Below are 14030 nucleotides of genomic sequence, written 5' to 3' on the forward strand. Positions count from 1 at the left end.
AGACCACACAAAAGCAGCTCCGCCGCCAGCCGGGGCATGTCCGGCCGGCAGGCGCGGGGCGAGCCGCTCCGAGAAGCGGCGGCCGCCCCTGCACACGGCATGCGGCGCGGGCGACGGACGGGCGCCCGTGTGACGGCCCCGTTCGGCCCGGCGGCCGTGAGAGCCGACGCCCAGGCGACGCGGCGAACAGGCCGCGCGGCGCGGACGGCGGTCCGCCGCTCTCGGACATTGCTGGGGTCGACCCCGCCTTGTCCGACCCTGTCTCTCCTGCGTGACCGGCCTTGTCCGCGCGCCCACGCCCCTTACCGATCAACGAATGGAACTGCCATTAGGTCATGCCAACTGGTCATGAGCTTTTGCAGCATCCCACGCCGACTGGAGCGGGGAACTGAAACACGACCTGAAGTGCGTCTCGAACCCGCAGCCTCTCGTTTATAGCAGCGACCTCTGCCCCAAGCCTTCGCAGCCCCGGGGCGGGTATGCCGAGAGCGTCCCATCCCGGTGGCGACTGACCCGCGCACAGCCAGCACACCATCCCGCCGGCGGCGGCGGCGGCGCGCCGCACCATCTGTCGCTCGCAGGAAGTGAAGCCGCGCCGCCGCCGCTGCCTCGTCGCATTCCCAGCATGGGCTCATAATGGAGCGGCGCGGCGGCGCGGCGGCGCGGCGGCGCGGCGGCGGGTTGTGTAAACACGGTCGGGCGCGCTGACAGCGGAGGATGGCCGCCGACGCGGCGACGGGCGGCCGCGCCCGGCGTGTCACGCGCCCGGCGGGTCACGCAGTCAGCGGTCAGCGGCACCGGCAACGGACCCGCGGCAAGGGTCTCCGTGACCTGGGGCTCAGACGTTGGTCACGTCGCCGCTGCCGGGCTGAGTTCAGGGAGGGAGCCACAGTGATGCGGGATGGCCTGGGTGGCCGCAACAGTTCAGCGGCGACAGTTTGGTAGTGGCCCGCAGCAGTTTGGCAGCGACAGTTTGGTAGTGGCCGCAGCAGTTTGGCAGCGACAGTTCGGTGATAGCCGCAACAGCTCAGCAGCGGCAGTCCGGTGCTGGCCGCAGCAGTTCAGTAGCGACAGTTCAGTGATGGCCGCAGCAGTCCAGTTCAGCGAGACCTCGTTCAGAGCAGCGATCGTTGCTGTATGGATCGTGTCCGATGGCAAGCGCGGCGGCGCCAGCTCCAGCAGATGGCGCCCGAGAAGCGGTGATGTAACCGGCGACAACCAATGCCTGGGAAACCGGGATTCCAAACCCAGCGGGTGTTGCGATGATGGGAGCGTGACTTTGCCAATCGTCTCCGATGTGGCGTCGCCACTGCAGCAGGGGCACCGCCGGGATCCAGGCCGGAAGGGCCGCCCTCACAGTGACGCACGTGACGTGACGGTTAGGACGTCAGCTGTCGGGGGTGCCGTGTGACCAGCATCTTCAGCCGGGCCGAATGTGCCCTGGAGCGGCGTGGAGCCATCATCACCGTCACCGTCAGATCTCCGGCTTCCCGCCCGACGCCGGATAACGACCGCTCCCCGCACCTCGTTCTCGGTGTTTAGTGAGAGTGGGCCGGCCGGCCCGGCCCGGTGTGAACGCCATCAGCGCGCCGTAACGAGCCGACAGTCCGAGGGTGAACGCATCATTCTGCCGTCACCGGGCAGCGCCATGAGGGTCTTGTTTGTGTCTGCTGCCGGAGGCGGTCAGGGCCGCAGTCACCAGGCCGGAATCCGGGGGAAGGGGGGGGGGGAGGGGGCAGCAGGAGTAGACTGTGCACGGGTGCAGGCCGGCGGCGAGAGGACGCGTCATCAGGCCCGCCGGCGGTGACTCAGACCCGTCTGACGCAGCCGCCGGCGGCAAGGGGCAGGCGGGCTGGCGCGGACAGCCGGCGGCGGAGGCAGCGGCCTGCCGTCTTCTCCCAGGGCTCGGTGTAAGTCGGCCACGGGACTAGAACGCTTCCGCCGGAACGCCGCATACGCCTCGGAGGTCGCCGCGTTTTTCGTGTGGCCGGACGAAGCCTTGACCTCCTGTCCGTCGGGTCACGGCCGTCGGTCTTTGTCCGACCGGACCGGCCGATCACGTGCCCCCGGCCCCCCCCCCCCCCCTCACATCACTGCACGCGCCGTGTTTCACAACGAAAAAGCAGGCCGGAATCGGCGACCTTACAGGCGGCGGGGCCAGCGCCTCACGCAGATCGGATGTTTCGCAATCTGGGTTGGCATTCGTCTCGGTTAAACGGTCCGAAAGCCGTCCGACACTGGGGCTCAGGAGCAGAAGGCTCGACATATGTGCTCGCTTATTGCATTCCACGTAGATCACCAACGTCTTGCTCTGGCCTGGAGAGCTTCGGATTAACAGTGACACCCGCGTCTTGTGGTTATGGTCAGCAGGCGGCCTCCTCGTTCATTGCCAATTTTAACCATACGGTGATAAAACCCAACGATAATGCCTGTAGTGGTTGGCAATAACCATTGGGGTTAACTCAGATTGTTGCAAAAACAGAACTGCATCATGATCCAAGCCATCATCGTATTTTGTGATGGGCAATGACGATTTTGAGCTGTAGTGCGTCCTTCAAGCGCCATTAAGCCCCACTCACGCCCGCGATTCAGCAGCGTTATCACCACCCCGCTCGCTTGACTTGCGAGACAGACACGAGTTCGGCGTGGGCGGCGGTGGACACCGAGCCGTGAGATCAGGGAGGACGGACGGCGGTGGACACCGAGCCGTGAGATCAGGGAGGGCGGGCAGCGACGGACACCGAGCCGTGAGATTAGGGAGGGCGGGCAGCGGCGGACCGCCCGCCCCGGGCGGCGGTGGACACCGAGCCGTGAGATCAGGGAGGGCGGGCGGCGGTAGACACCGAGCCGTGAGATTAGGCTGCGGAGGGCGGCCAGCTCCACCGCCGTCTCACTTTCGAGGTCGCTGGGGTGAAGGCAACACCTGCTTCTCCACGTCCCATCTGCCGCACCAATGCCTGGAGTGCCCGTGGCCGCCGCCGCCACATGAGCCGCTGGCGGCCCCGCGGCACGCGTCACGCCGCACGACCCGGCGTGACGCGTGACGCTCCGGCGCGAGAACGATGCCGGGTCGTGCGGGCGCGCGCGCGGAGACGCGCCAGTGTCGGCGCGTGACCGCCGCGCGCGTGACGCGTGACAGCATGACAGTGGCCGCTTCCCAACCCGACGTCGCCGCGCCGGGTCACTGGTAATCACGGCTGTGTCTCTTCCGCGCCGCCGACGCCGAGGCCTGTGGTTACGGCACCGCCATCAAAGCGCGGTCCGCAAGTGGCCCGCCCGGCCGCGCTGTGACGCTGGGTATCTGGTGGTGCGCGCTGCCCACCGCTCGGCCTATGGCCAGTGCGGCCTGGGCCCGGGGAGCACCTCTGAGCCGATAAGCGGCCGGCCGGTGCCGATGGGGCTCGGTCGGTCGGGGAACCGGCAGCACTTCAGATGAACTGGCCGACGCTTACGCCGGGCTGACCACCGCTGGCCGGTCATTTTGGTCTGACCCGGAATGGTCTGAGGCCGAGGCCATCCGGGTCAGCGGCTGACTCACGTAGACCTGAGGCTGACCAGGGTTGACCTCATCAGCGCCGGGTCAGAGCCAGCTGACCGCGGCCAGAGTCGGGGCGCGGCACCCGGCAGACTTGCGCCGCTCCATTATGCGTTCACGTGCAATCCGAGGTGCATCGGCCCGGTGGGGGCGGTCCCCACCAGACCACGCCGTCCTCATCCCACGACGTCGGCGTGCTCGCCCCAGCCCCGTGGCGGCGGTGCGGTCCTGATCCAGCCGTCGGGCGGCGGCGCGCGGGCCTCGCGCGCCGTCAGGGCGGCCCCACACTGGGCCGGACCGCGTCAGGTGCGGCGAGAGTGGCGCTTTGTCGTCACACAATGTCGGTGCCATCACGGGCCGGCCATTAAGACAATGTAATTACCTGCGAGCGCCGCGCGTCTGGGGAAACGCACCCGGAGCGTGCGGCTGGCGCGCCGACATATCCACACGTCCGGACGGGAAAAACTGGCATCGACGCGCGCTACAGGTGCCGGCGCCAGGCCGATCGGCTGATCGGCCGGACCTACTCCGACCAGGCCGTACCAGTCCGGGCGACGGAGGACATGAACAGGTGCGACCCGGCTGTACCACCTTCCGAGGGTCGCTGGCTCGTTTTTTCGGCGGTGCTGTATACCTGGAGAGCTATCAACAGCATCTCGCCGCGGGGGGGGGGGGGGGGGCCCTCTCCCAGATCTCTCATTGGAGACCCGTCCTCCACACTCCTACCCTAGGAAGCCCAGTGTCCTGAGAGGCACGCAGTACTCACGCTTCCGCGTGGACCGGCGCAGTACCGCCGCCGCCGCCGCCGCCGTCATCGCAGCGTGTCGGCCGGCCGCGCAGCTGCCGGCGCGGTCTGGCGGTAACCGTGAAACGCGCCGGCGCCGCCGCCGGGGCGGCCGCTGCGGCGCGCCGGCGGTCGCTCGAGCGCCGCTCCGTCCGAGCCCGGTGTCTCGCACGTGCTGACCTGCGGTCGGGGCCCGCCACCACCCTGGGGTGACCGGTGACCGGGGGGCCGCCGGACCTCGGACGCGGGCTGTTTTTAGTTTATGTCATGATGACCTCATGCGCGTTGGACCCGTCGGAGACCTTTACAGGTCCTAGGCCGCTGTTATTGGAGCACTTGCCTCTTTCGTCTTTATTGAGATGGTTCCGCCATGTCAGCCTGAACTTGTATGACGGCGTCCCATCGCGCAAGAGCTGCGCTTAAGACATTCCATAACCTAATTAAAACTCCAATTCCCAACTGTATTTTGTCCTTGGCAAGCGGCAGGGAGATTAGTCACTGCAGCAAATTGAATCGGATGCGAATATTCCAGTGCTGCTGACGTTGAAGTCATTCGTGATGTGTTTTTTTTTGTTGTTGCGCGGGTCACGAGCAAAATCCACGGTGCGCGTTCGTGCTGACGCCAGAGCCGCCGGATGCCAAAAGGGAAGCCATCCTGCAGCAGCCCACCACCAACCATAGCTGTGCGGAAGCTCCGTGACTGCATCGTCCGTGAAGTGCCCAGGCGGGGTGTCTTGTATAAAGCAGATGATGGCGCGAATGCTTCCGAGATGTGGAAGAGTTCATCTAACAGCATTGAGGAAGCGAAGTATGATGACTTCTTATGCTTTAACTCCTTAATAGATCTCGCATCAATTTATCTCCCGGACATGACAGGTCGAACTATTCGGCTGCCCTGCCGTGATCGTTCCAGACAGCAGCAAGTGTTTCCCTCCTCCCACTGACGTCTCCTCCGCCCACCTGGCCAGACGTGACGCCATCCCGCCCGCCGCTCCTGCCAGGGGACGCCCGAGCTGCCCGGCGACGGATCCCAGGCGGTGACCGGCGGTGACCCCGCCCGCCCGCCGCTCCTGCCAGGGGACGCCCCAGCTGCCCGGCGACGGATCCCCGGCCGTGCCCGGCGGCGGCGGCCGCCGGCCGGGGCGTCCGTCGCGGCGCCGCTCCTGCCGACCGTGACGCTAACGACCGGCCCGGTTCGGCGGCCGATCGACGGCCGTCAGGGTTCAGAGGGCGGCCACAGAGGAGGCGCCGTGGGCGGCAGGTCTGCGTGTCCGAGCACCGGCGGCCAGGCCGGCGGCGCGGACGCCGTGAGGCGGCGAATCTGCGTGTCAGAGGGCCGGCGGCGAGTCTGCGCCACGCGGCGCCGGTGGCCAGGCCGGCGGCGCGGCGGCTAGTCTGCGTTCCGAGGCGCCCTGAGGCGACGCTCGGTCCTGCGGGCCGGCGGGCGGACGCGCCGGCACCATTGCTCAGTCAGTCACGTATGTTTGAATAGCGCTGACCCACTGCGGCGACGGCTGCGGGCTGCGCGGCGGAGCGTGTCCGCGGTGTCGGCGCTCGGTCGCTGATCGCTCGGCCGCCGAGGCCTCCCGCCACCGATCGGCGCGGCCAGCGTCCAGCGCCAAGCGGCCAGCGCCCGGCAGCTAGCGTCCAGCGACCAGCGGCCAGCGGCCAGCGGCCAGCGGCCAGCGGCCAGCGGCCAGCGGCCAGCGGCTAGAGCGGACGGCCACGCCAGCCGGGCTGGTGCATCCGTGCGGCCGGCCTGTGCGTCCACATGCCGTGCGGCGCCAGCTGCTCCATGGAAATGTCCGAGGGCGGCGGCGTCGTGCCGACGTCCGTTTGCCTTTCGCCCCGCGGCGTGTTTACAGCTGCGCCGCGGTCTGTGGAGGAGGGAAGTGTACTGTCCTGCGGATCCGGGGGCTACGCTACCAGGGGACGTTCAGGGTGCGCTACTTGGCCACCGAGGCATGGGGACGGCAACTTCCCGAACTGTGGCGATCCGGGAAATATCCCTCCACCCCCTTGCACACACGGCACGCGAATCGACTCCCCGTACCGAGGCACACGTGATGCAAAGGATATAGTTATGGTCTGAGGTCATTTGTGGCGGCGGACGTGACCGACACCACGACCTGCGTGGTGTCGATCACGTAGCGGGGACGAGCACGAGTTCAGAGTCCCTGAGGCCGAGACGCGGTTCTGAGCCAGACGTGACGCACAGCTCATGTGATCACATCGTCAGCTGTCGAAAAAGCGCCCCGTTTCCCGTCGACTCTGGACTGTGTTGTGAATTAGCCTCGTCACGGCGCCCAGTCCGGACAAAGAGGGAGCCAGTCGGAGGGTCGTTTGCGAAACCTTCCTGTCGGCCAGCCAGGGCACGCACTCGCGCGTGACCATACGGCATCCCCCACGGCGGCGGACTGTCTCCGCTAACTTTCAAACACCTCTGTGGTGCCATTGCCGCGACGGCGTGGCAGTCTGGTTGTCGTGCCGAGCCGCAGCGCCGCCACGTCCGGCCGCCAGCGGGCTGGCGGCCGGCGGCGTCTCCTCCCACCTCACGTCCCGGGGCGCGGCGTCGGTGCCGTGCCGCTCCGTGACGGCGGCGGCCGTCTGACGGGCCTGGACGCGCCGCGTGGCACCGGGCCGCACCAGCCGGGCGCGGCCCGGCCGTCGCCCTGCATAATAGACACGCCACCTCCGGCCGTGCGCGGCTCTTGTCGGGCTTTGTTGGTGGGTTGTGGCCGGAGCCGTCGCCATGTCGTGAGCCGTGAGCTGCGCGGCCCTGGGCGTGAGCGGCCGACACGCGACGTCGTCGTGAGCCGTGAGCGGCCGACTCATAACGTCGTCGTGAGTCGCGAGCGGCGGTGCCGAGAGTCATGTGGTCTCGGGATGTCACCCGGAGCCGCTCGGTCATGAGCCGGGGGTGGCGGTGCTGCGGGTCGCGGCCTGACCCCTGGTTGTCGTGAGCACTTCGTGAGCGGCGCATGCCGTCGTCCATCTCTCGTGACTTGTGAGCGGCGACGGAGCGTGACACCGAACCCGCCGTCACCCGCCGTGACCTGTCACGTTTCCGGCCGTCACCCGGAGCACTAGCCCGCCAGAGCGCCGCCCCACCGTCACGTGACGCCCGCGAACCAGGCCGCTGGCGGTCACGTGACGGTCAGGGTCGGCGGCGCATTCCAGGCCGGTTGAAATGGCGTGCGCGTGGCGGAGCGTGGCCGATCGCGCCTGCACGGTGTTAATGAGAGACAGCACGCGGCCACGAGCGGGCCGGGTACGCACTCACCGGGACTGCAAGGCGGCAACAGCACGGTATCTGGGCGTGCCCGTGTTGCGGCAGCGTTTGCGAGCGGTGGCTGGCAGTGCCGGTTCATCTCTCCGGTCTGTGGCGGAGGATGCGTACCAACTGCGCTACGTGCGCAGTTGATAAGATCTTGATCGATGGTCCTCGATCTGCGTGGACTTCGAGGCAGAATGCAGAAGCCTGCTCGCATTTATCTGCATCACTCATCGATGATGTGAATCGCGAGCTGGACAGGGCCAGGTCCTTGGTTTCAACTGATTGGATAATCAATTTGCATTCGGCATCCGTCACGCGCTCCGTCTGCATGTTCAGCGACGACGAATTGTTTACGCGGAAGCTTGGCTGAGCTGCGTTTGCTGTCCACGAGCAACGCCGAACTTGCATTCCCAAACCGGTGCCATCCAAACCGGTTCCCTTGTCACGTTTTATCAAACCGCTCTCCATCACCGAACGCATTGATTAACGTTGAATCACTAACCACTGCTTATAATGAGGCCGTGTGCCGTGTGCTTCCTGGAGTAACGAGGCTTGTTATCGATGGTTGCGGTCCATTTAAAATGATTGTAACGATGCCTGCCATATGTTCCAAACGTTCCGTCCAGTTACGACGGAATTCGTTGGCCTAGCCTGGCATGCCCTACCTCGCGCAGTGACCGCGTTTGCCGGCGCCGTGCCTTGCGCAGCCCTCGGCGGCCTCCCCTCCGGCGGTGGCTCGGGGAGGTCATTGCCTGCGGCGGCCCTATTCCTGTCGGCCGGTGTCGGCTGTCGGCGGCCCTCTGCGTCGGCACGCGCACCACCGCGGCACGCCCCGGCAGCGGCGGCCCGGCGCCGCCGTGCCGGAGGGAGCCCGTGCCGACCCAGCCGGCCGCCGGCCGCCCCGCTGACGCCGCTGACGCCGCTGACTGATCGGTCCACCAGGGACGGACGAGCCCGTGGCGGCGCCGGCAGCCGGGCCCGGCGCGCTCGAGCCGTCCAGGCGCCGGCTCGACCCGGCCGAGAAAGACGAGGACAGTCGGGTGGACGCGCTCCGGGCACGCCGTTCTCGCGGGCCCGTACGATTAGGCTCCCTGGAAGGCGTGTATCACTCTGCTCTACAGTGTCAGTCTCTCGTCAGGCTGTCTGGTCCAGTGGAGAGACCGGACCGGATATTGGACCGCGCCGGGTGTGTCTGGCCGTCTCCGAATCGCCATCGAATTCCGGACGTGCTCCGCGGAGCAGCCGTCGCTCCAGGACCGCCCACAATGCGCGGTCACGGCACTCACGCTGGCGGCGTCACGCACTTCGGGCGGAACGTCACACCTCCGAACGGCGGGCCGCGCCGGCGCCACCGGAGCGCCGCTCGACACGCGCGGCTCGCGGCCCGGCTCCGGGCGCCGTCCCCGCATGAAGGCGAGCGCTCGAAGCGACCGGGCCGGCGCGACAGCGCCCGGCGGACAGATCGGTTGGACGCAGGCGGAGCTCGGCTTTCTGTGAGCCGCATCGGGTCAGGTCCGCGTGCGGTCGCGGGCGCGCGCCTTGTTGGTAGCCGCCCGGAGGTGGCCGGCGCCCCCCCTCTGTGCCGCTGGTCCGAACAGCGAAGTCTTCTGCAGTGACGTCAGCTTGCGGTCGTGGGCGAGACATGGCGTGGTACCGGTCACACCGGTAGTTACAGCTGGTCGCCGTTTTTACCTAAAACAGGCTTGTATCTCGCCGCTGTTTACTGCGGGCGGGTGATTTCTAAATCCCTGTGTACGCACGCCGAACTGGAAAGCTAACGAAATACGATCTATTGGCCACGCCTGACTGCTCCGGCCCGCCGTGTCCTGTCGGTTACTTTCGTTCGACGTCAAGGCTCCGAAAAGCGCGGTTTTCCTCTGGAGAATTCAGCGTCTCGAAGTGCTCCGCCCGTGCCGCGGTCAGCACTTAGCTGCAATCGCCCGGCAATAAAGCGTGCCGCCACCTGATAATGTACACACATCGCCGTCGCCTGTCGTCGCATAGTGCCTGTCACACTAGGCGAAGCCTGCGGAGTGTCGACTCGTGTCAAACAATCGTCCCGCGTACTCTGCGGGCGTGGCGGCGCGACGGCCGGCCACGCCGCGAGCGCTGCTGACGGGCGCGTGCTGTGGCTGGCCGGTACGGACCCCGCCCGGTACGGCTTCTCCGCGGCCGGTTGGTCTGCCCCGCGCCGGCCGCTGCCTCGCGTGTCGTCGAGCGCGGCGCCGGCGTCAGTGGTGGCTCGAGCCGGCGGCCGGAGTGGAGGTCTGTGCGGCGCGGCGCGGAGGAGTGTGCTGGCGCGGACTTCACGAGAGAGGCTGGGCACCGCTGTGTGGAGGGAGCGGACCGGTGAGCGAGGGGAGCGGACCGGTGAGCGGGGAAGCGGACTGGTGAGCGCAGGGAACGAACTGGTAAGCGGAGGGAGCGGACCGGTGAGCAGAGGGAGCGGACCGGTGGGCAGGGGACGTTCGCCGCTCCCTCCGGCATTCCGAAGGGAACGGCGGACGGCTCCTGCCGTGCCGTGTCGGGGCGGGACGCTGCTGAGAGCGGATTTGGCGGGAAGGCAGCGGGGCGAGCCGGACACGGTCCGGTTTCTGGCGGAGTCTGTCTGTTGTTCGGCTCAGGATCGCCAGAGCGTGTGATGTGGAAGCCGGGTGACCGTCGGAAACAATCATCAGGGCAGTATCCTCCGCAGCTCACCGGCCGGGGTTGCTGATAACAGAGCGGGATCTCACGTCTGACGAGTGATGCCCGCCACCTGTTTCCCTGCACCGAGCCGGGTTATTCCGTCAAATCCCGTATGGTGAAAGTAATTCACGGACATGCCTGCAAAGGGGTGCAAGCTCATCATCTTGCCACCTGCCAGCGAGGCGCCCGCGTGATTCAGACCCCCGATTATGCTCGCGCTATAGCGGCGCTAGCTGTAACTTGGCAGCTGCTGACGCTGCCACATCAGGTTGCGCCACTCGATCTCGTTGACGGGCTGTCGTCAAACACGTGGTTCTCGCGGTCGGCCTTTTAACGAGGCGGTGCCTGCCGGCCGACAATGGCCGGATGATGGCCGGCTTCCTGGTGGGACTGTGCGGCGGCCTGTCACGGGTGGGACGCGACACCGGCTCTTCGGCGCCGGGCGCATGCGGCGCTGTCCCGAGTCAGCCGTCTGCGGTGGCAGTCGGCCTTGCGTCTGCACGCTGGTTGCCTACGTCTCATATCCCGAGCGCTTGGCTATTGCATTATTCACTCGAAGGCTCAGATATCCTTCGACGTCGCTCTGCTTCGCGCGCTCTAAGGCACTCAGAGCTTCCGAGCGTTTGATCGAGATCTCTCGGCGTTTTTCTGCAGCTGACCCGCCACGTCACCGCCGAGCTGAAGCGTGTCCGATATCAGTGTATCTAAAGCGAATGCCTTCAGCCGATTGAACGGGGGCGTGCACCCGCCGATAACGAAACAATGCCGCGGCGGGACGTCGCCCGCGCCGCCCGCCCGTCCGATCGGCCGCGAACAATGCGACGTCCAGCCGCTCGCGATCCGCTGGCCGGCTCCATTGGCCACGCCGTGCGCCGGGGCCGAGCGCTGTCCGGGTTCAGGTCTCGGCGGCCGCGTGTCGTTTCACGGACGACGATGGCAAAAACTGGCCTGCCGGCGACGAGTCGGCCGTCGGCGGGCGATCCGGGTCACGCCGCGACCCCGGCAGGTCGTCGGGCCGTCGCGCCGCGCCGGCGAGCGCGTCTCGCGTCGCCCGCCGCAGACGTGACGACCGTGACGGACGTGACACGCGCGGCGGGCCGACCTGGTCATGGTCCGTCAGTGGCGTCGACGCCACGACCGAGGTCACACCGCGCGGTCCGACCTGCCGGCTGACGGGTCAGCGCCGTCAAGGTCCGGATGAGCGGGCCGGCCGGCCTCGCTGCCGCCCGGCTCCCGGCCAGGCTGCTCCAGCTCGCCCCGCGCGACCGGACGACGGTCCGGACGTGACGCCAGCGCGCCGGCCGACAGGAGCCGGGCTCGCCGCACGCCTGCAGGTCTCAGCGTGGCTTCCGCACCGGACACCGGTCGGCGGCCGCCGGCGGGATCGTGTGCGGCCGTGCTCGCCGCTACATCATCCGCTGATGAGGATGACTCACTGTCGACTTTGGTTGCTCGTGGTCGCGTCTTTTGACCGTTGAACACAGCCTCGGTCTAAACACTGGCTCTGTTGGTGTCTCTGCCCCGACTTTTGTGTTGTGCTGAAACTGCGGTTGCTGGTAGATTGCACCGTTACGGAATCCGTGCTAGCAGAGCCCGGCTTAGCCGCTTTTTCACTCCGCAAACAAAGGAGCACGCGTGGTTGACGTTCTGCAGCCAGAGCCGCTCCTGTCTGTGTATCCCAAAAGCTCATTCGCTATTATTAAAACCAAATCCATGTTCGCTCTTGGTGTCGCTGTTTTTGTTGCGCTGCCGCCGTGTCCGTCGCCGTCGCTTGACGTGTTTATTCTGCCGACAGAGGCCGCGCCACCGTCGCCGCCGCCGCCGCGACCATGGAGCGGACGGAGGTCAGCGCCGACGGCGTACTCACGCCGCCGCTCAGCACCGACTCCAGCCTGCAGGAGCTGATCGAGGCGGAGCTGCGCACGCGGCGCGCCACAGAGCCGGAGCCCGAGCCGGAGCCGGAACCGAAGGCGGAGCACGAGGAGGCGGAGGACGAGGTGAACCCGATGGTCGTGGCCGCGGAGCTGAAACCGTCACGCTTCATGACGGCTCAGCCAGAGAGCATTCTCGTGGTGGAGGGGGAGGTCGCGGCACCGGCCGACTGCGACCCCGAGGGTGCAGAGATCTGGGAGGATGAGGCGCCGCCAGCGCCGGCGCCGCTGGATGACCAACTGGAGCGCTCCGGGGCGGTCGACGGGGCCCACCGCAGCGCTGCCGAGGCCCACCACGCTGCCGACGTCGCTGCCGACGCCGCCGCGGCCGCCGAGGTGCGACAGTGCGTCGCCAGAGCCGGCTCGGCCGAACGCCGCGCCTCGGACGCCTCTGGCCCGCGCTCCGACGACGAAGAGTACCAGACTGAGCAGCACCACGCGGAGGAGCCGCAGGCGGGGGCCGCAGCAGGCGATGACGTGTGTGCACCACTGCAGAGTCCGCGGTCGTCGGCTGAGGCTGGCCCTGGTGAGGCTGACGCGGGGCCCAGCTACCCGGAGGAGGCTCCGGAGAAAGTTCCAGAGGAGTTTCCGGAGAAGGCTCTGGAGAAGGCTCCGGAGGAGGTTCTGGAGAAGGCTCTGGAGAACGCTCTGGAGAAGGCTCCAGAGGAGGCTCCAGAGGAGGTTCTGGAGAAGGCTCTGAACAAGGTTCCGGAGGAGGCTCCGGAAGTGGGTGAAGCCAGGTGTGGCCAGTTGGCCCGCGAAAATTCGACGGGCGATGATTTGCCGGCCGCCCCGGCGCCCGACGACGGGAAGGAGCAGCAGCAGACTCCGAGCGAGCCGGACCGGGAGGTCAAGTTTACCCCCGAAGTCACCTCACCAGTGTCCGATGACGTCATTGGCGATATGGCGTCGAAGATCACAGACGAGGACAGCGACGAGGGGGTGAGTACTTTCGTCAACACCCTTAGTGCACCAGGATTAGAAATGCAGAAGTCCGTTACCACGACACCAGCAGTCGGTGCCAAATCAGTACCGGCGTGACTGTGCTGGGAACTTACCGGTGCCGGGAAGTGTGGGAGTGGGTTGCACTGGGAGCTGTTGCCAGTGCTGCTATCAGCAGCAGCCAAATCGTCCCTCCCGTGGGCCCTTGCTCTTAATGTAGACGGGTGCCGGTTCGACGCTGGCGCCAGCTTTGACAAATACCATATCTAGTCGTCACGTAAACATTTGCCGTTATTGCAGTGACTCATACAGATTAAGTTCGTTTCAGGGATTTGGTGTGTGTGTGTCGCCGTGATAAATCTGGCAGCCTGCCATCGCCTGGCAGTGATCGTGTCGCCACAGGAATCCGTCCGTCTGCCGCCGGGTCCCAGACCCCGTTGGCACCCGTTCCCCGAGCGCATTCTTCTCGCGCATCGGCGGCTTTCTCAGCGTGGCCTCCTCTGACTGACGCCGGAAATTGCACGCCTAGCGTCACGCAGCACGCGTCGCGCCCCGTGCCGTGCGCGGCGCCGTGCCCCTCCCCACCGCCGGAGTGGGGGAGCGGTGCCGGCTGGACGCTGTTTACGCTCCCACGGCTGCCGCCGGCGGCCGGCGTCGTTTTTGTGTCGGCGGCGGCTCGGTGTCGACGCTATCGGCCCGCCGGTGGATCAGACGCGACCTTCGCCGAGGATTACGGCTCTCCCCGGACATTCCGCCCGCCGGACAGCGCTGTTCGCTGTGCGCTGTCCGCCCAGGGCTGTCCGCCGGCCCTCGTCGCATCTTCGCTGCCCCGGCTGCTCGCGCGCGGGCGCGGGCGGCGGCGTCTTCGCCCGG

The 14030-nt window shown here is 67.1% G+C and overlaps 1 protein-coding gene across 1 annotated transcript in view; it reads left to right on the plus strand.

The window, feature by feature from the left end:
* The first annotated feature begins 10653 nt into the window (after window positions 1–10653).
* LOC119101955 (uncharacterized) overlaps window positions 10654–14030 on the plus strand; it is a 64500-nt gene continuing 61123 nt past the window's right edge. Inside the window, exons 1-3 of the mRNA XM_037225350.1 lie at window positions 10654–10695; window positions 11593–11648; window positions 12080–13157. Of these exons, the coding sequence (XP_037081245.1) occupies window positions 10654–10695; window positions 11593–11648; window positions 12080–13157 (1176 nt within the window). The remainder of the gene's footprint in view (window positions 10696–11592; window positions 11649–12079; window positions 13158–14030) is intronic.

The sequence above is a fragment of the Pollicipes pollicipes genome, unplaced genomic scaffold (assembly GCF_011947565.3).
Source record: "Pollicipes pollicipes isolate AB1234 unplaced genomic scaffold, Ppol_2.1 Scaffold_5110;HRSCAF=6035_pilon_pilon_pilon, whole genome shotgun sequence".
Taxonomy (NCBI): Eukaryota; Metazoa; Arthropoda; class Thecostraca; order Pollicipedomorpha; family Pollicipedidae; genus Pollicipes; species Pollicipes pollicipes.